The sequence below is a fragment of the Fundulus heteroclitus genome, unplaced genomic scaffold (assembly GCF_011125445.2).
Source record: "Fundulus heteroclitus isolate FHET01 unplaced genomic scaffold, MU-UCD_Fhet_4.1 scaffold_334, whole genome shotgun sequence".
NCBI lineage: Eukaryota > Metazoa > Chordata > Actinopteri > Cyprinodontiformes > Fundulidae > Fundulus > Fundulus heteroclitus.
The window spans coordinates 70,225-96,166 of NW_023396744.1; the positions used below are offsets into that span (position 1 = coordinate 70,225).

A 25,942-nucleotide genomic window follows, 5' to 3' on the forward strand; every position below is an offset into this window, starting at 1 on the left:
TTCACAGGGAGCGAAATCTCCGCTGTTATTTTTATGAGGTGCCGTTTGGGCACCCCATATTGATCTGGCAGGAGACTGAGTCCTGTTAATAAAGACTAGAAGGTATAAAAACTCCTAAGGGTCAGATGTATGAATCGCTGCCAGATGTCAAAGACAAATCTCCATCTCAGGAAATGTGATGGACAATAAGGTTATTTTATCTTATCTACTAATGCTATCCAGGTCTTTCTCAAGCCAAAAATTACATTGTGCCCATGACCTGCCATACTTTGGACCTGGAAGGTATTTTCTTGTCACATCCTAATGTTTGCTCAAATAGGTGAGATAAATGACTGATGCTACCTGTTGTGATATTATTACACACTGTTTAAGTTATTTAATGTTTAATAAATAACTCTCGTCTGTTAGGTATTGTCCAGTGAACATCAGCCCAAACAGCTGATATCAGGACAATAGTTGAAAGGAATGATTCGAGCACTGGCGATCTTTTAACAGCAAACTCTGCACACATAGAATAAAGGAGTGACAACTTCTCTTCAAGTTCAGGAATTTATTAACAGACACACAATTAACACCAAAATAACATCACTACAGAATGCTGTTTATCTGAATTAACACTATACGTCAATCAACAAATCCTCTCTACGAGGCTAGTGAAACTTAACTAAAACTACTAAGCAAAATGAAGATAAAGAGAAGCTATGGTACTATGTACACACCAAGAAACAAAAAGACAAAATAAAATGGTTGATCACCATCACCATCAGAATGATTCGGTGAATCCTGGTTCACTGCAGATCTAAGTTAAAGAACCAAAGTTCATTTGGACAGTTCATGAAAGAATTTGGAATGAGATCAAATTATTTTTAATAATTTAGAACAACATTTGGTATGTGTTTCAACCCATTCATAATGCAAATCCTGAAGTAAACAAAACATTATATGATAAAATTACATTATAAAGAATGATTTGTTCAGTAAAATCCGTAACTTTAGGACACTTGATTTTATTAATGCGATTATTCCTCTGGGAAGCTAGGGGTCGCCACAATGATCGGTCGCTAAATGGGTAAATCCTAAAGTTGTACAAAACACCATTAAATTGACATTAATGTTCTGTATTAATGTTGTAATAATGTGCATTGCACTATCAAACGATGGTGGAGCTAAACAAAAATGAGCATTATGTTTAAAACAAAATGTAGTTGTGTGGTAGCACAAATGTTATCCAGGAAGCTAATAGCATTGTGCTAGCGGACATTCGGGACTAATTTTAGAAAGACTTTAAGCTCTAGTTAGTCATTATGAGCGGACTGGAAAACACAAATATTATTATCCCATCAATGTATAAAACCCTTATGGAAATAAAGTTATAACCGTAAAAAGTCACTCATACTACATCAGCAATGCTTTGTTTTAAAATGCTAACGGTAGCTATGCCTGTTAGCTCAGTCAAGCTTTAAAAAAGCCGTGAAAAAACATTAAGTAAACCATTCTAAACTGTTTAATTCTCTACCAAACCTCTCCTGTTGTCTCTGCTTGTGGCGACAGGTCTGGTTGCCAGTGAATAACTCCAAGGTAAAAGCTGGTTACCTCAGCAGCGACAACAGCTAGCTTGAAACGTGGCTGTGAGGAGGCGCTCCGGGGTCCTTCATGCGGGTCTCAGGCCTGTAAAGGGGGGGTCACATCATGGGGTCTCTGCACTCCTGCTGGATAGTGGCTCGGCTCCCAGCTCACCTTTCTCCTGCACAGTTTAGACAGACCACAGCTGATTTAATTATGATGTTAGTTTCACAAAAAGCAGACTTTATTCAGCTTGGTCAACCCTGCAGGTGTTTGTGAGTCTTTGAGCCCCATGCGGCCCGCATCGGTGGCTGGTCTCCCCACTGTGGACTCCTCTCTCCTCAAGGGTCCACTGGCAAAGAGGAAGATACGTGTGGTGTAGCTTGGCTTCATAGCAACATCACTCTGCTGAGGGGGGCAGTTCCTTGGTGCCTGTAAAAGTCTAAAATTTATTTGCTTACAACTCAGTCTGATTTGATTTCACAACACACGTGCAACAAGTCCAGTCATGATTTCTCCTTGCTCCTAAATAATTCCCAGTCAAATGTCAACAGTATTATAATAAAAATTTGAGAGCCAACATCTCATCCAGCATTAGTGTCTGACCTCACAAATGCACTTCTGGAACATGTTGAAAAACTCCCATAAACACTCCAGAATCTTATGGACCACATTCCCAGAAGATATAAAGCTTTTACAGCTCCAAAGGATGGACCACCTTCGTATTGAACCCTACACTGACAAAAAAGCATGTTGGATTTACTTTATTCAATAGTGGATAGTGGTTGCACACCAACCTTTTGCTTTCGTAGCAATCCATAATGTTGAGGTAATTCAAGACAATTTGGTCACTCACTTCCCACCAGATGTAGAGGGATCAATGAAAGGTGTCGTGTTTAAACATGCAACGTGGGACCAGGGTAACAGACTCATCACATTAATTTTGATTACCGTAATTCTTAAACATACTTCAACACAAAGTCACATCTGTCTCTCAGTACAGAGTAACATAACGATGGCACAGTTTTGTTAGTTTAACTTTGTGACCTCATGCCTCGTTTTCAATTTTAGGATACCTGCTGTCACGGGTAAACTTTGATTGATTCATTGAGTTTCAATCAAGTTAAACTGAACATGCAAATGTTTAATATTTTAATATTATGTATCTACACAATATTACAGTCTCTAAGTACACAAAACCATAGTTTCAAAAGTAACTAAAGATTCTTAAATAGTACCAAAAGATACCAGATTTCTTTTTTCAGAAAAAATAAAGATTACAGATGTGAAACATTGTTTACCCGATGAGTGTTTCTTCATTGGCAGGAGCCATTTTTAGTACCCTGTACACAAAAAAAAGTTTTACTCACATAATCTAGAATACATTTAAAGGGTAGGAACTGACAAATGGTTGGTTTATACCCCCACCCATAGGGAAAAGGCTTCATGTTGTTCCTGAAAAGATATACAGTAATTTCAGATATACATCTTTTCAGATATACAGAGTACACTGCCTCTTGCCCAATGCCACCACCCTCATCTTCAGCTTGCTCCACATTCTCCGTCAGATTCACACAGGATTCTGACTCCAACACATCAATATCACTTCCTGGTCAAATAACACATTACTTTATAACTAAATCTTCCAGATGTGTGAATAATTTTGAGCAGATGGACAAATATTGAACATTTATTCTAGTTTTACTGGCATAATTTGTAAGATTGAGTTGGGTTCACGTCTTTTCAAATAACGTCCTTAATATTGAAACCGTCTGATAATGAATTTTATGTTTTTAATTTTTAATAAATTCTGCACTTAAAGCCTGTTTTAAACTCAGCGTTTCTCTAAGGCTGACAGAGTTGTTAATCTGTATTAAAAAATCTTACTCTGTAATTTATATAAATGTAAAGAGAAAAGTGAATCATTTACACTTATATTTAAAAAAGATCAATGGTTAAGTTCCATAATTTTCTTTAAATATTTTCTATTGGATTTCTGTTTCCTAGCAATTATTTTCATCCAAAGAAATCACATATTAATTCAAAGATATACATTGTGTTTAATATTCATTTAATCATAAGTCAAAACAAACCTTCATGATAAAAAATTCTGAAACAGCTTCTTGCACAGGCTGCGAATTTTGGACATGTTTAGGCCATACAGAAGCGGGTTAAAGACTGGCTGACAAGTAAGAAAATACAGTGATAAAAATATTCTTAACATGCTGGGAACATTATTCATGTTAAATCTACTCTGTAAGATTTCAAAGGAAACACCAAAAGAGAAGTTGATAACTGAAGCAAGGTGAGGGGTGCAGGTACTGACAGCTTTCTGCCGGGTCTGTTTGGAGCCAGAAAAACACACCTTAAGGATCCTCATGTAGGTGTAGAGAATCACAGACCCAGGAACACAGACTGTGAGAAAAGTCATAAAAAGTTCATAGATGTTATTGACTCTGGGTTCATTACAGGCCAGTTTAATGATGGAGTGATTGTCGCAGTAAATCTTATTAATGAGGTTCCCACAGAGCTGCAGAGAAGAACTTAAAACAATGGTGCCACCAACTGTTAAAACAGGGGGTAACCATGTGATGGAGACCAGAAAGACCATTTTCCGTGAAGTCATCACTGAGTTATACTGCAGAGGATGGCAGATAGCAACATACCTGTCATAAGACATGACGGCTAAGTTGGTAAACTCTACACTTCCATACGTATAAACAGAGAAAATCTGCAGAAAACAGAGTGGAGCAGAAATAATGTGAACATCAGAGAGGATCTGGACCAGCAGGAAGGGGAACAACGATGTGCTACCGTACAGTTCATTCACAAACAGGCTGCACAGAAACATGTACATAGGTTCATGTAAGCTCCTGTTCACACAGATCACCACGATCAGCAGCACGTTAGAGCCAACGATCAGGACATATAGACACAGGACGATGAGAAAAGAGAAGTACTTTACCGAACCAGTGTCAATGTAGGCACTAAGAGTAAAATAAAAAACCTGAGTGGAATTAATTTTCATCCTTGTTTTAGTTTGCAAAACAATCATAGAGGTGGGTCAGTGGATGAGAAAGTAAAAATAAAACTGATCCATCTCTATAAGCACTAAAAGAGTTATAAAAATGAAATCATCATAAAAATCAGCAACAGTGCATGTTTTCACTAAACAAAGGGATCAAGAAGTTAACTGTGGAAACGCCTCACAGCTACAGCCAGCAGCAAGTCAGGACAGTGATTCATGTCAAGACTCCTAACTGAGCTCAGATCTGCTTCTGCTTCTCTTAAAGAGTCCACACAGAGATACACCCACAGTAACACACCTCGTGACTAAATATTCCACAGTCAGCTGTTGGAAATCCAACGAACGAGCCTGGGTTTGGATGCTGTCAGAAAAACAGTACTGGCCTGTCTTCACTGTGTCAAGTGTAAAGTTTGGTGGAGGGATGATCACAATGGGTCCGTTTTTCAGAATTTGGACTTCACCACTTTGGTGCAGTGAAAGAAAATCTAAAGGTTGCAACAAATAAAGACATTTTGGACATTTTATTTCTGCCAACTTTAGGGACCGTTCAGGATTGAGGGAAGGGGCATTAAAAATTTTAGGAATCTTACTTTTAAAAAGTCTAACTATTTATAATAAATATATAACAATAAGCAGTGATGGGCACAGTCACACTAAACGGAAAACAGATAATTGCAGTGCAAATTTCATCGCATTCATTCATCGCATTATTGTTCATGCTGAGTTTAGAAACTGTTTACGTACTGATTAGACTCCATGGGCTAAGACATCCCTCTATGTCTGCTCAGCTCATCTCTGGCAATCAGGTCTGAGCAGTTACACCCGCAGTTAGGCTCTAATTAAGCACCTGGGGAGAGCACTATTATTCCAGCCTCTCCCACCATGTAACTGCCAGATCCTTGAAAACCTTTGCGTGAGTACCCATCCAGCGTTCATTGTTCGTCTGCCTGTGATTGATCAGTTTTGCCTTATGATTTAGCCTGTCTGCCTTGCCCCAGTTAGACTCTACAGTTGGCTTGTGATTCTGGACATCCCAAACCAGACACCATCTTCTCCAGAACTAGGCTTTGAGATCTGCTCCATGAACGCCACAAACAGCATTGGTGACAAGGGGGAGCCCTGGCATAGTCCAACGTGCCCTGAGATCAGGCCTGACGTTGTGCCAAGAATGCAGACACAGCTCTTACTTTGGGCATACATGGACAGTTCGGCCCTTAAAAGCCATCCAGTTATCCTTCACCCCCGCAGCAACCCCACAAAATACCTCAGGGGACACAATCGTAAGCCTTCTCCAGATCCACCAAACACATGCAAACCAGGAACCAGGAAAAGATCTGGGATCTGATTTATAAAGCATTGCGTGGGATCTATACTAAAAGTTGGAATTTGGTTAAAAAAAAATTAATTTATAAAAGCATGAGCACGCACACCAGCAAGCAATTTCCCTTTATACAACCCAGCTGCACCTCAACTAGGTTCTTCCTCATGTTCTGCCCAAATTCAACCACAAATAGTCAATGCAAAGCCCCTCATGAATGTCGATATGTAATTAAATGAACCAGCTGATTAATATTATTTCATTGTTCACAATCGCAATCACAGAGAAAAAGCAATGAAAATGTAAAAATACTCAACAGAAAGCCCTTTATTAAATGTGTAAATTTGAGGTAAAAGCGCATATGCTGTCCACATTAAAGGTATAATATGCAACCGGGGTTGATTTTCCAGCGAGGCTCCCCCCAGAGGGCGAAAGTAAAAGTGCACTGTCATGAAGATGCTCAGCTGTTCTGGTTTCTCCGTCAAGCCAGGCGCGGTTGTTTTGAGCTTAGCAGACAGGCGAACGCAATGAAAAGTCGAAAAAACGGCAGTACAAACAATGACTAACACAGTGAAAGTATAAACATCAGGGTTTCTCGCAGCGCTATCTTGGCGAGGCGGCCGCGGCCAACAAAATATGATCCAACAAAAGATCTCTATACTGACTGATACTGAGGTTTTCCTTACTGAGGTTTTCCTTACTTTTCCAATTCATGAGGATAGTTTTCTTTGTGATACATAATGCAGTGAAAACCATGCAAACTATTTTTTTCCAGAGGGATTTCATCAAAGTTATCCAGCAAGCAAACTGATGGGGAAGGTGAAATTTTACAACTCAGGCACTTTGATAAGTCCTTACATATCTGTGCCCAGAACCTCTGGAGTGGTGTGCATAACCATAACGCCGTCCGTCCGTCCGTCTTCTTCCGCTTATCCGGGGTCGGGTCGCGGGGGTAGCAGCTTCAGTAGGGAGGCCCAGACGTCCCTCTCCCTGGCCACTTGGGCCAGCTCCTCAGGAGGAATCCCAAGGCATTCCCAGGCCAGCCGGGAGACATAGTCCCTCCAGCATGTCCTGGGTCTTCCCCTGGGCCTCCTCCCGGTGGGACGTGCCCGGAACACCTCACCAGGGAGGCGTCCAGGAGGCATCCTGACCAGATGCCCGAGCCACCTCAACTGGCTCCTCTGGACGTGGAGGAGCAGCGGCTCTACTCTGAGTCCTCCCCGGATGACTGAGCTCCTCACCCTATCTCTAAGGGAGAGCCCAGACACACTACGGAGAAAACTCATTTCAGCCGCTTGTATCCGGGATCTCGTTCTTTCGGTCACGACCCAAAGCTCGTGACCATAGATGAGGGTAGGAACGTAGATCGACCGGTAAATCGAGAGCTTCGCCTTTTGGCTCAGCTCTCTCTTCACCACAACGGATCGGTACAGCGCCCGCTTCACAGCAGACGCTGCACCAATCCGCCTGTCGATCTCCCGCTCCATCCTCCCCTCATTCGTGAACAAGACCCCAAGATACTTGAACTCCTCCACTAGGGGCAGCACATCCTCCCCAACCCGGAGAAGGCACTCTACCCTTTTCCGGTTCAAGACCATGGTCTCGGATTTGGAGGCACTGATTTTCATCCCGGCCGCTTCGCACTCGGCTGCGAACCGCTCCAGTGAGAGCTGTAGATCACGCCCTGATGAAGCCAATAGGACCACGTCATCCGCGAATAGCAGAGACGCAATCCTAAGGCCACCAAAACGGATCCCCTCAACACCTTGGCTGCGCCTAGAAATTCTGTCCATAAAAGTTATGAACAGAATCGGTGACAAAGGGCAGCCTTGGCGGAGTCCAACTCTCACCGGAAACGAGTCCGACTTACTGCCGGCAATGCGGACCAGACTCTGACACCGGTCGTACAGAGACCTGACAGCCCTTATTAAAGGGTCCGGTACTCCATACTCCCGGAGTACCCCCCACAGGATCCCCCGGGGGACACGGTCGAATGCTTTCTCCAGATCCACAAAGCACATGTAGACTGGTTGGGCAAACTCCCATGCCCCCTCAAGAATCCTGCTGAGGGTATAGAGCTGGTCCAGTGTTCCACGGCCAGGACGAAAACCACACTGCTCTTCCTGAATCCGAGATTCGACTATCCGACGGACCCTCCTTTCCAGAACCCCTGAATAGACCTTACCAGGGAGGCTTAAGAGTGTGATTCCCCTGTAGTTGGAACACACTCTCCGGTCCCCCTTTTTAAATAGTGGGACCACCACCCCAGTCTGCCAATCCAGGGGAACTGCCCCCGATGTCCACACAAGGATCCAGAGCCGCGTTAACCAACACAGCCCCACAACATCCAGAGCCTTAAGGTACTCAGGGCGAATCTCATCCACCCCCGGGGCCTTGCCACCGAGGAGCTTTTTAACAACCTCGGCAACCTCAGCACCAAAGATGGGAGAACCTGACCCAGAGTCCTCAGGCTCTGCTTCCGCAATGGAAGACGTGTTGGTGGGATTAAGGAGGTCTTCGAAGTATTCCGCCCACCGAAACACAACGTCCCGAGTCGAGGTCAGCAGCACACCACCCCCACTGTAAACAGTGTTGGTACTGCACTGCTTCCCCCTCCTGAGACGCCGTATAGTGGACCAGAATCGCTTCGAAGCCGTACGGAAGTCTTTCTCCATGGCCTCTCCGAACTCTTCCCACGCCCGAGTTTTTGCCTCGGCGACCAGCCGAGCCGCCTGCCGCTTCGACTGCCGGTACACATCAGCTGCTTCCGGAGTCCCACAGGCCAAAAAAGCCCGATAGGACTCCTTCTTCAGCTTGACAGCTTCCCTCACCGCTGGTGTCCACCAGCGGGTTCGAGGGTTGCCGCCGCGACATGCACCGACAACCTTGCGGCCACAACTCCGACTAGCTGCCTCAGCAATAGAGGCATGGAACATGGTCCATTCAGACTCAATGTCCCCCGCCTCCCTCGGGACGTGTTTGAAGTTCTCCCGGAGGTGGGAGTTAAAGCTCCGCCTCACAGGGGACTCCGCCAGACGTTCCCAGCAAACCCTCACAGTACGTTTGGGCCTGCCCGGTCGGACCGGCTTCCTCCCCCGCCATCGGAGCCAACTCACCACCAGGTAGTGGTCGGTGGAGAGCTCCGCCCCTCTCTTCACCCGAGTGTCCAAGACATGCGGCCGCAGGTCAGATGAAACGACAACAAAGTCGATCATTGAACTGTGACCTAGGGTGTCCTGGTGCCAAGAGCACATATGGACACCCTTATGCTTAAACATGGTGTTTGTGATGGACAATCCATGACGAGCACAGAAGTCCAACAACAGAACACCACTCGAGTTCAGATCAGGTGGGCCATTCCTCCCAACCACGCCCCTCCAGGTCCCACTGTCATTGCCCACGTGAGCGTTGAAGTCCCCCAGCAAAACGAGGGAGTCCCCAGGAGGGGCACTCTCCAGTACCCCTTCCAAGGACTCCAAAAAGGGTGGGTAATCTGAACTGCTGTTTGGCGCATAAGCACAAACAACAGTCAGAACCCGTCCCCCCACACGAATGCGGAGGGAGGCCACCCTCTCGTTCACCGGGGAAAACCCCAACGTGCAGGCACCGAGATGGGGGGCAACAAGTATGCCAACCCCAGCTCGGCGCCTTTCACCATGGGCAACTCCAGAGTGGAAGAATGTCCAGCCCCTCTCAAGGAGACTGGTTCCGGAGCCAGAGCGGTGCGTCGAGGTGAGTCCGACTATCTCTAGTCGGAACCTCTCGACCTCGCGCACAAGCTCAGGCTCCTTCCCCACCAGAGAGGTGACATTCCACGTCCCAAGAGCCAGCTTCTGCAGCCGAGGATCGGAACGCCAAGGTCCCCGCCCTCTACTGCTACCCGTTACACAATGCACCCGACCCCTTTGGCCCCTCCGACAGGTGGTGAGCCCGTCGGAAGGGGGACCCATGTCACCTCTTCGGGCTGAGCCCGGCCGGGCTCCATGGGCAAAAGCCCGGCCACCAGACGCTCGCCAACGTGCCCCACCTGCAGGCCTGGCTCCAGAGTGGGGCCCCGGTGACCCGCGTCCGGGCGAGGGAACACGAGGTCCAATAGTCTTACTCATCAGAGGTGGGTCAGTGGATGAGCAAGTAACAAAAAAACTGATCCATATCTGTTGGTAAAAATGTGAATGTAATCATTTTATTTCCATCAAGTTACAGGTATTTGATTTGTTTTAAGAGTTTGCTTTCAGGAAGGTTCTGTTGTATTTAACCTTAGACAGGAATAACAAATAATTCTCTCAGATAAGGAATCCCTTGCTCCCTTCTTTGCTTTCCACCCCCATGTTGTAAAATTCCTGAAGCCTCCTGACCCCCTCTTTGATGTGTGATAATAAAGACAGAAGGACAGAGATGACCCGGCGCAGACGTTCCTAAACCTTAAGGGAGTGTAGTTCTCCGTTTGGGTGTCTTCTGTCCTTTTCTATAGAAATGTTTAAAAATTGTGTTGTGTGGTTTTCATTCTAGGATAAAAGGGGTTATCTTTAACAACCCTATCAGCCTGGTGCCGTGACGCGGATCCCAACATATCAGCTCATTGACGAGAGGAGCGGACACACTGAAACCCACCGGTGGTCTGAGTCAAGGACCTGTCTAAAGTCCCGGGAGGTAATTTCCTCGCTGGGCCAGCGTCGTAGGTTAACTCCTTTCGCCAACGAGGGATTGACGGGATCCGACCGGGAGAAAAGCACACCACAGCAAGTAAGTTTTAAAGCGATCAGTTAAAGTCCGTCGTTCAGGGTTTCGGGTGATTAAAAGTTCCCCGAACAGGTGTACAAGCGGTTTTAGTCCCTTGTAACGGGTGATTAAAAAAAATCCCCGAAAAGTTAAATCGAGAGGTTTGAGTCCCTCGAAGCAATACGACCGGTTTTCAGTCCGTCGTACAATTAAAGGTAGCTAAAAACTCAGGTTAAAGTCCTGAACGGTACCTTAAAAGAAAAAAAACAGGATTAAGGTCCTGGAAGGTAGATAAACACAACGCAGAGGTAATTAGGATGGGTTCAGCACAAAGTAGAAAGGGAAATCCCAGAGGGGATGAAAAGTTTGTGTATCCAAGTAAATTTAAAATGTTATTGCAATAAATATTATCATATATATTTCTTAATATTAAAAAATACTTGGAGAAGTGGAAGAAAAAGTATAAAATAGATGGTGTGTGTTGAAGGTGAATCAATGGAAAAACGTTGTGTGCCGGCTAAAAATAAGCACTAAGAAAAAAAGAGGGGAAATAAAAAATGTGTGCGTGTATGTCTATGTGTATGTGTGTATGTATGTATATAAATATATTTATAGCTATATAAGGGTTTGACGTTGCGCGCTGTAAGTTAATTCAAGCACAAAATAGGCAGGATGAGAGACAGCCCCGTGCAGCAGGAGGGGTTGGGTTGGCTGATGGAACGACTGCAGCGCCGCCGCGTCCGGCTGACAACCTTCCCCCAACACCTGTTGATCCTCCCACAAAATTAGGCTCTAAATAAAAAGAACTCGCCAGAACAATACTAAAGTAACGCAAACTATGGTAGCAACTAAAGAAGACAGACCACCACCGTATAATCTCTTAACCCCTCCAAGGATATTTCAGATCTGTATGCAGACCTAGATGGACTGAGTAAATCAGATCATTCGTTATCAATAGACCGGTCCAAAGGATTGTATCCTATGGTGCAGCTCGCAAATCCTAATGTAGGAACACAGCAGCCTTAAACAATCCTAGGTTTCTGTCCGTGGTCGTTAGAAGAAGCTAGAAAGACTGTAGAAGGTGTAATTTCTCCGCAGGAAGATCCAGAATTATGGATCCAAGACATGGAGGGAATTTATAACTCATATGGTTTAAATGGACATGAGTTTGGACAAGCCTTACAGTCGTCAGTGAAGAAGAAAAAAACATTGGGGAAAAAATAAGGGCGAATTATACAGGCAGAACCCCACAAGGCGGAATATTTGAACATCAAGCGTAAATGAGGAACAGCAGCAAACGCCGCGGGAGCAGTTTTCGCAGGAGGGCGGATAATTGGAAATTTGGGATCCATAAAACAATAAAAATACTTATATTTGTTAATGGAAGGTTTCCAGCCGCATATATCTGCGTGGGTTAAAAAAAAAACACTTAGTTACATTGATAACGTCTAACGTAACCACAGTTATAGAATAGGCCTATGCGCGTCACGCCAAGAAAAAAACATTAAAAAGGGAGGTGGTGCGTCTGGAGGGGGGGGGGAACATTTTCTGGGCAGATCCTTCATGTGACCCAGAAGAAATATTTGCTTTCCAAGCCACCGGACCGCCTTGACAGCGTCGAGGAGGTTTCCGAGGAGGCAGGGGCGGTCCTAGTGACCGAGGGGGCTTTCAGCCCAAATCAGTAAAAACAGATGGGGGGTGCTGGAATTGAAGGGTCACCCAACCATTGGTTCAGGGAATGTCCCAATCAGATACAAGCACCTCATCTGCGGGGACAAGGAAGAGGCCGCAGGGGCGGTTCTTCATATGAGTTGTGACTAGGGGCCTAGAGCAAATGGGGATCCAGAGCATTAAAAACAGTAGATGTGTATGGAGCATGGGAGCTATTAAATGCATTAAAAGAAAAACCATGCATGCTTACAATTAATGGACAGCCAGTTACTCTTTTATGCAATTCATGAGCCTATAAAACATGTATGAAAGATAATTTAGGACTAAAAACTTCTAAAATGTCCATTTTTGTAAAATCAGCAAATGGTCATACATCCCAAGAATGGATGTTAAAAGTAATAGAAATAAAAGACCCTCAAACAGGAAGAAAGGTTGTATGCTCCTGTAGTAATGTCATCAACTTGCCCCATTAATCTGCTAGGACGGGATTTAATGGAAAAATTAGGTATTGCAGTTTTTCCAACGGTTACTGTTATGCTTTCTACACAGATGAAAAAATTGTATGGCTTACCATGGGAACATTTTTTTGTCATTGTTTAAGACCACTGAAGAGCAGTGGAGAGACACAGGCCCGCGTTTAAAAGCTGCAGAAAGACCGTCTGATTTTCAGCAGTGTCCACACAAAACAGGCTGGCTTTATAGCCCTAGTACAGAACTATGGAAGTAGCCTTACAAAGTTCTGTTCGATGCAGAACCTCGCGTCCAAGATTTGGCATGAGACAAAATAGTCCAACATTCTTTGCTATCAGAATCCAAGGAAAATTATTTGAAAGGTGTTCCAAATGCTTTGTGGTCTACAGGGCCAACAGATGTAGGATCATAGACAACTGTAGAACCAGTTAAAATAGTTCCTAAATTAAAGTACAGGCTCCAGATAAAACAGTACGGGCTAAAATATGAAGAACAGGAGGGTATAATGGCAATTATAAACATTTCATTAGACCATGTCTAGATTCCCAGTTTTGGTTTGCTTTTACTTTCAAGGAAGAGAAAAAATATATACACACGCCTGCCACAGGGATTTGCAGACAGTCCTACAATTTTCACCCAAGCCATTTTAACATGCTTGGAGAGCTTTAATCCAAAGCATGGAAGCCAAGTGTTAATGTACGAAGATGACCTTTTAGTTGCGTCTAAAACAGCTGAACAGTGTACAGTCTTTGCAACTGCTACATTATTTGGCTAAAATGGGAAACAAAGTTAGCAAAGATAAAATACAGTGGGTGCAGAAATGAGTCCGTTGCAGGCCATGTTATCTCAGAAGAAGGTAAAAATATACAGGAAGTGAAGAATTGCTATAGTAAGTGAGACAAAAAAACAAATGATGTCTTTTTTAGGATTGTGTAATTACTGAAGAGCTTGGATTCGACATTATGTAGAGAAAACTTATCTCAGCAACGGTCTTAGCTCTAGTTTTACGACTTCTGTGTTGTTTACAGCCCCGTGGTGATAAGCTCAAACCTTAAGCAGCAGCACTACCCCCATGTCTGCTAGCAGTTTGAGCAACTACCATGGCAGTAGAAAGTTCAGCTGGAGTGGTCTGGTTTCATTCAACCACTAGACCCCCATGTAGTAGATGTATTACAATTTGGTCTTTCTGATATTTACCTAGAGCAAAAAACAGAATAAATCATTGTTCTAGAAGTGTTGTTAATTAGACAAACAGCGCCAACTGCAGAAAAACAAATGTGGGTAAAAAAATGTAGCAACAATGAATCAGAACGATTCTATAGTTTGTAACAAAGCAGTTCTCCCTAAAAGCTTATTCCGAGCAGCAGCTATTTTGAGCCATGGGCAATTGCCTTGTCTCAAAAAGGGAGGGATAACTATAATACAGCAACATATGGATTTAATTCATACAAAAAAAATATTTTTTTGTAAAGCATGTACGATCTGTGTTAAAAATTACCCTCAGGGTAGTTTTATATCAGATCAGCGAAGGTTTCCAGAACTAAAGGAACCTTTTGAAGTGATGCATATGGATTTTATTGAACTGACAAAGTGGCCCTTACAAATACTGTCTGGTAATGATTGATGCATTTTCAAAATGGGTTGAAATAGTTCCAGCAAAGCACACAGATGCACTGACAGTAGCTAAAGCTAGATGCAAAGGTTTGGCATCCCACACAAAATTTACAGTGAAAATGGTCCACATTTTCTGAATCAGGTGATTCAGCAAATGGCAAGCAGGTTACAGATAACCTTAAAGAAACACACCGTGCCACAAAGTGCAGAACTTGTGAAAAGGACAAATGGGACATTTAAATCCTGGCTTAAAAAGTGCATGGAAGAAACAAAGAGACCATGGCCAGAATGTCTGGACTTAGTAAAACTGTACATGAGAATAACTCCAACGAGCAGTGGTTTGACTCCGTTTGAAATAATATATGGCAGACCATATAAATTACCGCTGTTCACAATACAGACACCACCTAAGTAGGAAGGAAAAACTCTAATAGACTATATGAGAGAAATGATGCAGTTTAAAAAAGTGTCCAATGCAAATTTACTGCCAGGAGAAGCTTTGTCTCCACAGGATCCACAAGCAGTGAGACCAGGAGACTGGGTGTTCATCAAAATCATCAGAAGGAAGGACTGGGCGAGCCAAAGTTGGGAAGGACCATTCCAAGTGCTCCTGACCACGCCAACAGCTGTAATGATCGCTGAAAGACCTTCCTGGATTCACCTCAGCCACTGTAAGTTAGAGAGTGTTAAACGCCTATGGTTGGAACAGTGAGGAAGTCCGATTTACAAAGGGGTTTGGTTTTTTACGGCCACTCGTCTCAACGTCGGTGAAGAAATCAACTGATCCCTGTTCTTTAGAGTCCTGGGTAAAATTAACATGTCTGTTAAACCTCAAAAATGGGGTTCCCATGTAGATGGGACTTCTTTTGCGTTGTGGCTGTGCTTGCATTATCTGTTTGAGTCCAGATCCGGTAAATGAGAGAGGAAAGAGGTTCATCCACTTTGCTGCCATGAAGATTTGGCTGGGTGATATCCCAAACCACTACAATGACAACCTATGGGAAAACAATTTCACAGGCTATCCCACCAAGATGAAGGCTGTTATGTCTAAAGGAATGAAACATCCAGTGTGTTCGCTCACCTAGAGGGAACGATACGGTGAAGGTAGGACATGCAGCAGGATGCCAGAGTACCATCAGTGACCGTTACTCTGACTTTGTCTGCAGCATCCTCCCTAATTGAACGCACACCAGCTGTTCTACTTGGAAACCACAAGGTAACTTTCCTACAGAGGGTGGATGGCTCCTGTGTGGTGGAAACAACATTTATCCATCATTGCCTGTAAGCTGGTCAGGCACCTGTGCACCTGTGTTTGTTTCTGACCACACTGTTATCATCTCAGCTCAAGCTGTGAAGGACCATCATTCCTCTAATAGGAGGAGAAGAGAACTCAGCTCCAGCTCAGTGTTCCAGCCCCATGATCCCATGTGGGGTTCTAACGTTCCCTCTGAACATAAACACTGGAGCACAGGGAGTAAAATAGGACTTTCACTTTTCCCGTGGTTTGGAGTTGGTAAATCTATGCTGATGATTGAGACACTGGACTACAGAATGAAGACCCTGGTGAACATGACGATGGACATTAATAAAGGACAAAACAAACAATTAAGTGAAATGCCTTTAATGGTACTGTAAAACAGAATGGTTTTGGACATGTAAACTGCTAGCCAAGGTGGCGTATGTGTAATGATTGGAATTTCCTGCTGTACGTACATTTCTGACGCAAATGAAACTCATATTACTGAAGCTATGTCTGCTTTGAAGAATCTGCAACAAGCAATGTCCCAGGATGTTGTTCCTCTAAGTATGGACTTCCTCTCCTGGTTTTTTTCAGGACCATGGTGGAACCTCTTGCTGAAAATAATGACACCTATTATTATTGTTCTTATTATTCTTTGTGTTTTTACTGCTTGTGTAATCCCATGCCTAAAGTCTATGATTGCTAAAACTATGGGAAATGTAATGTTTCAATATCAAATGCTTTCACAAATCCCTCTTGAAGAAATACACCCCGTAGTTTAACTTTCCCCTTTTTAAATGCTTAACAAAATGACAGTCTAGCAGAAAAGAATACTTGAAGTAGGTTATGTTAAGCTTTCAATAAAATGATTAAAAGGGGGGAAATGTTAGAAAATGTGAATGTAATCATTTTATTTCTATCAAGCTACAGGTATTTGGTTTAAGAGTTTGCTTTCAGAAAGGTTCTGTTGTATCTACCCTTAGGCAGGAATAACAAAATTCTCTCAGATAAGGAATGTCTCTCTTATCCAGCTGTGCATGAAGCTGGTGAGTAATTACCATCTGCAATTCCAATTGTTTCCTTCTTAGCTTTTAACCTCTTGACCCTTTTTTAACCCCCATGTTGTAAATTCCTGAATCCTTCTGACCCAATCCTCCTGACCCCCTCTTTGATGTGTGATAATAAATGCAGAAGGACAGAAATGACCCGACGCAGACGATCCTAAACTCTCAGGGAGTGAAGTTCTCCGTTTGGGTATCCTCTGTCCTTTTCTATAGAACAGTCTAAAACTTGTGTTGTGTGGATTTCATTCTAGGATAAAAGGGGTTATCTTTAATAACCCTAACACAACCCACCGCCCCCTATTCCACTAAGTGATGGTGCTGATCAAAGGAGCCCAATGAGATCAATCAGATGTGGATGCAGATGGTGTCTCAAAATTAATATGATCCAACAAAAGATCTTTATACTGATTGATACTGAGATTTTCTTTACTTTTCCAATTCATGAGGATAGTTTTCTTTGCGATACATAATGCAGTGAAAACCATGTAAACTATTTATTTTTCCAGAGGGCTTTCCTCAAAATTACCGAGCAAGCAAACTGATGGGGAAGGTGTAATTTTACAGCTCAAGCACTTTGATAAGTCCTTACATATCTGTGTCCAGAACCTCTGGACTGGTGTGCATAACCATAACGCATGAAAATAATTATCAATGTGGACAGATATTAGATTGTGCCAAACCCATCTTGAATAATCTTTGTCCTGTGTAGTGTACTCTGTGAAGGATTTTGTATTTTATTAGTTGTAAGTTGGTGTTTCTAGTCAATTTAAAAGTTCTTAGACATATCTGAGCCCAGAGGTTTTGTTCAAAGGTGCCTGATAAATCCTTTTCCCATTTCAGAATAGGAAGAGATACTGAATCATCTATTTTAGTCAGTGTCCTGTATGATTTAGACCAGGGTTTCCCAAAGTGTGGTGCGCGCACCCCTGGGGGTGTGCGAGCTGCCACTAGCGGGTGCGCGAGGCAAAAACTGTAATGGCGTCTGACCGTGTTTTTTTCCCCCCACACAATAAAGATGTGTAAAAAAGCATTTCTTTTGTAAAGCTCAAAAAACTGTTAATTTAATCAATAAATAAAAATGTATTGTAATGATCCTTATTAGACTTTATTGCTAAATGCTGTTGCACACTTACTGTTCCTTTAAATCAGATTACTTTGGGGTCATAGCGGAAGAAATGTGTGGCTTCCGGGGGAACCGGCGGAGTGCAAGCTGTCCCATCCTGTTCGTCCTAAAATAAAGTGTTACCAGCAAAACCTCGTCTGGTGCTTGGGTGTCATAACGGAACGATACATTATTAACACGAAAATGTTAATAAACTATTTATTTAGAAGAAATCTTCTTCTACGCTTCATTTTAAGATGAAAAATCCGCATTGTGCTGTATATGCGCATATGTGCTCTGTGCTTCAATAGTTCTCGCAAATATGCTCAATAGGCTGAAATCAGGGGAACAGGTGAGACATCTAAGGTGAAAGTTAGTCATTTAAGAGGAGAGGAAAAGAGTGAGAGAGAAATAGGGGGTTTTCACTGACGTCACTGGCCAACTTCCGGTCCGCCATATTGGGTGGCACACTTCCTTATCTCTAGTTGTCGTACACGTATTATCGTATCGCGAATGGATAAGTACGCCAGCACGCTAGAGCGACCAGATAAGGACGTATACCTGAGGAAATGTTCCGTGATCGACCATATGGACCCCTATGCCCTCCACGGTGCCTTGTTTAGCCGTAATCCAGATGATTGGCCAAATGTAGAGCACGGCGACATAGTGCATTACCTGGTGTTCGGTGAAAACCCTCTGCACACTCTTGAGGAAATGAGAGCTTACAAGGGTCTAGAGGCTCACAACCAGTTCACATCTGGTTATGTACATCAAGGAAATCGCCATCATACGTGGACGGGTGAGTTTTAATAAGATGGTAAAAATGTAAACAATCCGACGCAAATGTGTCGCATGCTTCTGCGGTGGCTGGCGGCCGGCGGCCGGCGGTGCGCGAAGGCGCTTGGCTGCAGGGCCGATCGACGCCGCTCGCGGCTTTAATTATTTAAGCAGAACAATGACCAGCGCAAAATTAAGTTGTATTTACCGTATTGGCGCCGGTAGGAGCTGCAGATCATAAAGCCAGCAAACAGTGGGAACACAGCAACTCGTTCAAAGGTAAGCTGCGCTCAGACGGGCTCTGGCGCATGCTAACCGTTAGCGCTAACAACGACTCACGCATGTAATGTACTTTTAACTAGCTGCTATGTGTTTCAAACGTTTAGAACACACTCTCATTGACATCGGGATACTGTGGAAAGTTATGTTCGGTCGACTTACAGCCGCGATCCAAGCGAGCCGACGACTCTTTGTTATCGCTAACAGTTGTTCTCCGTGGTTGCGCCTCCAGGCAGGAAAGCGGTGGAAAATTAATCTGTTTCTATGTTTTTCCCATGGCGATCATGTGTTGCGCTGTTACAGCCCACAATACAGCAACGGTTTACCATGGTTGAAATCAAGTTAAGGTGAAATTAATCAAATTAAAACACGGCTGAGAGAGGGAGTACAGTACGCGGTAGTAATAGGCAGTAGAGGCGGCTGAGGCAGTCAACATGACAGCCGCGGAAAGTAATAAGTCATAACGCCCAAGCCCTATTATTAATATATTCTTCTTACATGTTTTAAATACTTAACAGTTAATTACCTGTGACAAAGTGAGCACCGCAGACTCTGGCGTATTCCAGCTTAACACCGTCCAAATCGGACCTGGATATCCGTGTCAGCCATAGGTGACGGCCAGCTGTTTTGTTTTTTCACACTGATTCACTATTACGGCTGGTAGGCGATAGAAAGAGCGTTGATCTCCACCTCCACGGGCCGTGCAACCAACCATTAAACACGTTTTCCCCATTGTTCACTTCCAATACTGCCTAAGGCGTCATACAATGCAGGTCAACGGTGCGAAACGACTGCCACCCAATATGGCGGACGCGCTGAGTAGTCACGTGAGCGTGACGTCAGCTGAAAACCCCCTATTGGAGGCAACAGAGGAGGAAATCGCAACGGATCCGGGAGAAGAAAACGAGCGCATCAGAAAATGTCTCTTCCTCTCTCCTGGCTTTACGTCGTTTACGTCAGCAGAGGAAACATTTAATTTGGGCCGAAAGTTTTACGAGATTAAATTGAGTGACTCTGTCTCTATGGATCGTGCTGCGCCTACAAACAGCGCCGCGCTGCTCATGGAGCCGCAACTTTGAACCGGTGACAAGCTCTGACTGACGCGCATGACACGCATACCGCTGTCGTTACCGCGGGGTAAAAAAACGCTGCTCTTGGGGGAATTTTTTGATTATGCTCACGCATATATGTGTAATACTTCTCATTGCGATTCAGACAGGCGCAGACTGCGCCGTGCAGATCATTTTAAATCTAGGAACTCTAATATATTAGTTGGGATTTGTAAAACACCATTAATATGCTTAAATTTATTTCTAATTATAGATTTAAGTTGTTCATATTCCAAGAATTTATTTTTACTAATGCCATATTGCATATTTAGTTTAGCAAAATTGATGAACTCGGTTCCGTCAAGTAGATGTTCCAGATATTTAATACCTTTATTCTTCCAGTATGTAAAGTTTATCATTTTATTATTTTGTAGGATATCAGGGTTATTCCAGATAGGTGTACGACTGCATGGGATAAGGGATGACTTTGTCATTTTAAGGATCTCCCACCATGCTGTCAGAGTAAAACTAATGTTGATATTTTTGAAGCATGTATGCCGTTTTATATTTGAGCTAATAAACGGCAAATCTGAAATCATGATATTATTGCACATTTCCTGTTCTTTATCTAACCAAGGCTCATCTAGATGACTATGTTTTATCCATTTAGAGATGTATTGTAGCCTATTTGCTAAGTAATAGTTATGGAAGTTCGGCAAATCTAATCCTCCCCTGTCTTTAGTCTTCTGTATTGTCTTTAAGCTAATACGTGGGGGTTTATCTTTCCAAAGAAATTTAGAAATGGCAGAGTCTAGAGATTTAAACCAGTCAGATGATGGTTTATTGGGGTTCATTGAAAATAAATAATTAATTCTAGGTAGGACCATCATTTTTATAGAAGCTACCGTACCCATAAGTGAAATTGGAAGCGATTTCCATCTTTTAAGGTCCTCTTCTATCCTGTTTAAAAGTGGGGCAAGGTTAAGTTTTAGTAAATCCATTAATTTAGACGACACAGTAATACCTAAATATATATATAATAGACTTGAGATGATCTTGGGAGAGGGAGCGGACCGAACCCAAACCTGAAAAAAAAAAAAACTCATTCACACCATCCCTCCCTTGTGCCTCACTCGCCACACACAGACACCAAAAAAAATAAATAAATAAATAAATAAAATAAATAAATAAAATAAAAAATAAATTAAAAAAAAGGACACTGTACACACATTCCCACATAGCATTCACATCCAAAAATCCCAAGTGGGGGGGGTCACCACAATTCAACAATACGACTGCCTGTGCCCGACCCCCGGCCCCGCCCCCGGACCAGGCGCCCCCCGGACCAGGCCCCCCAAAGAGAGGGGGGCCGACACGACCCGTACGGGCCATCCGACCAGAGCCCCCCATCACCCACTATATACCTAATAAACCCCCTCCCACCCCGACCTTACCCTAGCCACCCCTGCCCCCCATCCCTTCCTGGGGAGAGCAGAGGCGTCAGCCCCAGATCCGGTAAGCCGCTGGCCAGCCGCAACAGCCCCCCGCCAAGACCCCGTACCCAGTCGCCCGCACCTCCTCCAGGCCCCAGACTCCGTGCCGCGATCGGAGATCGGGGGTGTGCAAAAGACCCCCGATCCTCCCTATGCCTGCTCAGATGTTGTGTTGTTGCATGTTGTTCTCAGGTGTGTTTAAAACTGGGAGCACCGAAGGGGGTGCACGGCACAGCCCACCCCCCCTCCGGAAGGGAGCTGGTGCCAGCGCCCCCCCTCCAAGCAACTACCCAGAACCCTCAATGTCTAAATGCGAGAGGGGGTGAAGGGAGCCGTCCGGGGCGAGGCTCACACAACATAAGCCCCCCCCCCCCCCCCGACATCTTCCCCCCACCCCCCCACCCCCCATATCGTGGCCTACATGGATGTGCGTTGTGAAAATGTTTGGAGTGAAAGTGTCTAAAATGCATGATAAAATTGGGGAGAGGGACGTCACCAAAAGGTGGCAACCTCCAGTTACGCCCTCTCCCCAAGGACCTACATGTGTGGAGGTGTGATGGAGCAGGCAGAGGGAGGAGTCCGGGGATGGGGAGCAAAGGACTGGGGAGCCAACCCAGGGAGCCAGCTCCCCTACTGACTCCAATAGGCACCCCCGCTCCCCGAAAGCCCCACCCGGAGAAAGGGGCCCCTCCAGCGGCACCACCATAGCCCGGGGGCTGGGGAGAGGCCGCAGGCCCACCAACCTAAATATTTAATATTTCCTGATTGCATTTGTAAATCTAGGGAGTTTTCGAGAGAGCAATTAATTGACAGTACCGTAGATTTAGACCAGTTTAAAGAGTAATCTAAAACTTTAGAGAAAGATTCTAGTATTCTAATTACTTGTAAAAGAGAATTATTTGAATGCTGGAGATAAAGTAATACATCATCCGCATACAGACTAATCTTGTGCTCTATTTTCATGCATTTTATACCTTTTACAGCCTTTGTTTGTCTGATTGTTGCTGCTAGAGGTTCTATAAAGATGGCAAAAAGTGATGGAGAAAGAGAGCATCCTTGCCTGGTGCCCCTCTGTAGACAAAAACTGGAAGATATTTGATTATTTGTCCTGACACAGGCTGTTGGAGAATTGTATAAAAATTTTAACCAATTTATGAAAAAATTGCCAAAACCGAATTTATGTAGAGTAGCGAATAAAAATTTCCAGTTTACTCTATCAAATGCTTTTTCTGCGTCTAAAGACAATATATTGGTTTTAATGTTTTTACTGTAGGAATAATCAATTAAATTAAGTAATCTGCGTGTATTTGTGGATGACTGCCTTCCTCTGATGAAACCAGTTTGATCTGGATGTATTATGAGAGGAGTTACTTTGTCTAATCTTTTTGCAAAAGCTTTACAGATTATCTTAATATCCACATTAATTAAGGATATGGGACGATAACTAGTGGGCAACACAGGATCTTTGTCTGGCTTAAGCAGAAGGCTGATGGTGGCAGAGTTCATATTAGCTGGAAATCTGCCTTTTTCCTGTATTTCCTGCTACATTCTGTGGAACGTTGGGGCTAGAATATTCCAGAACTCTTTGTAAAACTCAGTAGGGAATCCATCTGGACCTGGAGCCTTTTATTAGGCATGCTTTTAAGAGCTTCCTGGGTTTCAGCTGTTGTCAGCAGGGAATCCAGTGTCATTCTTTGGTTATCTGATAATTTAGGAAGTGTAATTTTATCCAGAAATTGCTTAATATCCTTCTCTGATGGATTTATCTGTGGTGTGTATAAAGATTTGTAGAAATCGCGGAAGGTATTATTTATACACTCCGGTTCACTTACTGTATTACCAGTTGAATCTGTAACTGCAAATATAGTCGTTTTCTCCTTATTTATTTTAAGCTGATTAGCTAGGAAGCTTCCTGACTTATTGCCATGTTCAAAATTTTCTATTCGGAGTCTTTGTATTAGAAATCTATTTTGCTTTTCAATATAGTGGTTTAGTTCTAATTTTACTTCACGGATTTTACCTAACTTTCCTTCTTCTTGAGAGGATTTTAGAGGATTTTAGTAACTTAAGTTTTTCTTCTAATTGCTGAATCTTTTTGTTTTCTTTTTTCTTTTTATGAGATGAGAAAGAAATTATTTTACCTCTCATCACTGCTTTTCCAGCTTCCCACAATATCGCTGCCGATGTACCTGGTTGATCATTGTATTCTAAGTATGAAGCCCACTGTTCTTTGATGAATTTTATAAATTCTTCATCTTTAAGCAGTGATGTATTAAATCTCCATCTTTTGTTTTGTGGGGTTATTTTTTTATTAATTAAGGTGAGAGTAACAGGAGCGTGATCACTGATAGCAATAGGATGAATTACCATCTCTGAAACTTCCGACAGCAGTGAGCTCCTTATAAGAAAGTAGTCCAGACGAGAGTACGAATGATGAACATTTGAGAAAAAAGTGTATTCTTTACTAGGGCTGGATGATATAGAAAATAGCTTATCGATAAACAAAATGCATATTGATCGATATCGATAATTATTGAAAATATTTAAAACCATATTTAATGTGCAGCTCTGCCTGGACATTTTATAATAATGCTAAATGGTTTAATTTTAATAAAGAACACAAACACAGAATTCCAATTAAATCTTTATTTAACCAACTTTTTTAACCATAACAGATTTTTTTTAAGAAAAATAACTTAAGAGACCCGAGTTATGTTATTATATAAAGACTTTATTATTAAATAAAGACCAAAATAAATATACCAAATAAATAAAAAAATAAAATAGCCTATTTAGGTGGGAATAGTACACTAGTTACTTCTCAGGTTTCATAATTGAGAGGCTGACGCAGGTCCGAGGTTGTGGCGTGTAAGGACACAGACTGCAGCTCATTTTGCACTGATTCCCGGCACTCGTTGCACAATTTAGGGAGCGCTGTTAGAGAAAAACTTGCGTCCCGGAACTTTATATCGCGGACCTTATACCCCGCGGAGTGGCGAGTAATTGTTTGAAGCCAGGTATTTTAACTGCAGACAACAGCAGCATGTCCGCGGTGTCGCGCGGGGCTGCACAGCTCGCGCAGCAGCGCGTGCGGAGTGAGCGGCTGAGCGGCTTACGTGATGAAACAAGTTGCTTGCGTTACCAGACTTTGTTTTTACCGGTTCTTTACAAGTTTTACAAATCGCTGGTTTATTTCTATCAAGCTGGCGAACTAGTAAAAACCCGTTTTGGGACCGTTTCCCCCGCCGCTCCTTGCTGCGACATATTCATGTGCTCTGTGTTGTGGTTTGAGAGGGCGGCGCTTTGTGATGGCGTGCCTGGGTCCGCGATTACGATTGGTCGAGAGGAAGTAGTGGCTGTAGCATCAGTTAATAAGATAGGCTGAAAGGAAGGAAGGAAAACTGTTTCTATCAAACTTTTATCGACCCTATTTTTTCCAATCGCGCCACACGTCTATCGATCGATATATATTGTTATTGAATTATCGTCCAGCCCTATTCTTCACTATTAGGATGTATTGTTTGACTACACTTACTGACTGCCAACTACGCTGAGTCCCTGTTGTATTCAACCTGTCTGTATTGTTATTTTAACCAAAGTTGAAGTCACCACCTAAAATTAGTGAACAATCCCCGTGTTTTGAAAGTGCAAGGAAGAATTGGTGGAAAAAAGAGGGGTCATCAACATTTGGACCATATATACTGACAATACATAGCTTCTGGTTATGGATAGCTATTTTAATTATTATGTATCTACCTTCAGGATCTATAGTTTTATCTAATATTTTAAAACTAACATTTTTGTGGATTAAGATTGCTACACCTCTCTGTCTAGAGTTATAGCAGGCCACAAACACATTAGGGAACTCAGGTGAATTAAGCTCACTTGCATTTGTAGCTGATTTGTGGGTTTCTTGCAATAAGACAACATCTGCCTTTAATCTAGTAAGCTGGTTAATGATCTTCAAGAGTAAGAGAGTGTGAAAAAGGATAAACCATAGCCCGTGCCTCGTGTACCCAATCGTGGACAACAACCATACCAACGTGCTCTTGAGCTGTGCGTGTATTTCATTTATCACCGTGTGCCAATCTGTGCACCTTTTTTATTTATTTATTTATTTATTTTTTTAAATCATTGATACATGCTTTAAATCCACCTGTGGTGTAACTAATAAAGCCAAGGGGTGATCTTCTGATCCCTGAACAACTGTCCATTAATATAAAGTCTGTCAACCGATATGGTGGCTTTAACGCCGTCCATCATGTATTTCTTCCTGATTGGGAACAGCACTCGCCTGCGATCTAGGATTTCCTTAGGAAACTGATCATTAACACTAAAGTCTGTCCCTCTCAGTTCCCTGCCGCAACTTCTAACAAATTCTTTTTGTTTATAATGCTCAAATTTTGCTACAATCGGACGGGTACGGGTTATGTCAGGTTACCTCCGAGCCGGTGGACTCGATGAAAAGCGATGTTTTTTACCTGATCCGCCGGAATTTTCAGCTTCTGCTGGAGAAAGCCATGGACCGTTTCCTCGGCTATCTCTCCCTGCTGC

At 43.2% G+C, this 25,942-nt stretch overlaps 1 protein-coding gene across 1 annotated transcript; it reads right to left on the bottom strand.

Moving 5' to 3' along the window:
• Positions 1-3,658: 3,658 nt before the first annotated feature.
• On the bottom strand, positions 3,659-4,886 carry LOC118559663 (olfactory receptor 11A1-like). Its single transcript, XM_036130315.1, has one exon. It carries the CDS (start codon positions 4,616-4,618, stop codon positions 3,659-3,661), a length of 960 nt encoding a protein of 319 aa, XP_035986208.1. The 5' UTR covers positions 4,619-4,886.
• Positions 4,887-25,942: the final 21,056 nt, after the last annotated feature.

Excerpts from the sequence above, each read along its gene's own strand:
- LOC118559663 (XM_036130315.1), bottom strand. The coding sequence starts at position 4,618 with ATGATTGTTTTGCAAACTAAAACAAGGATGAAAATTAATTCCACTCAG.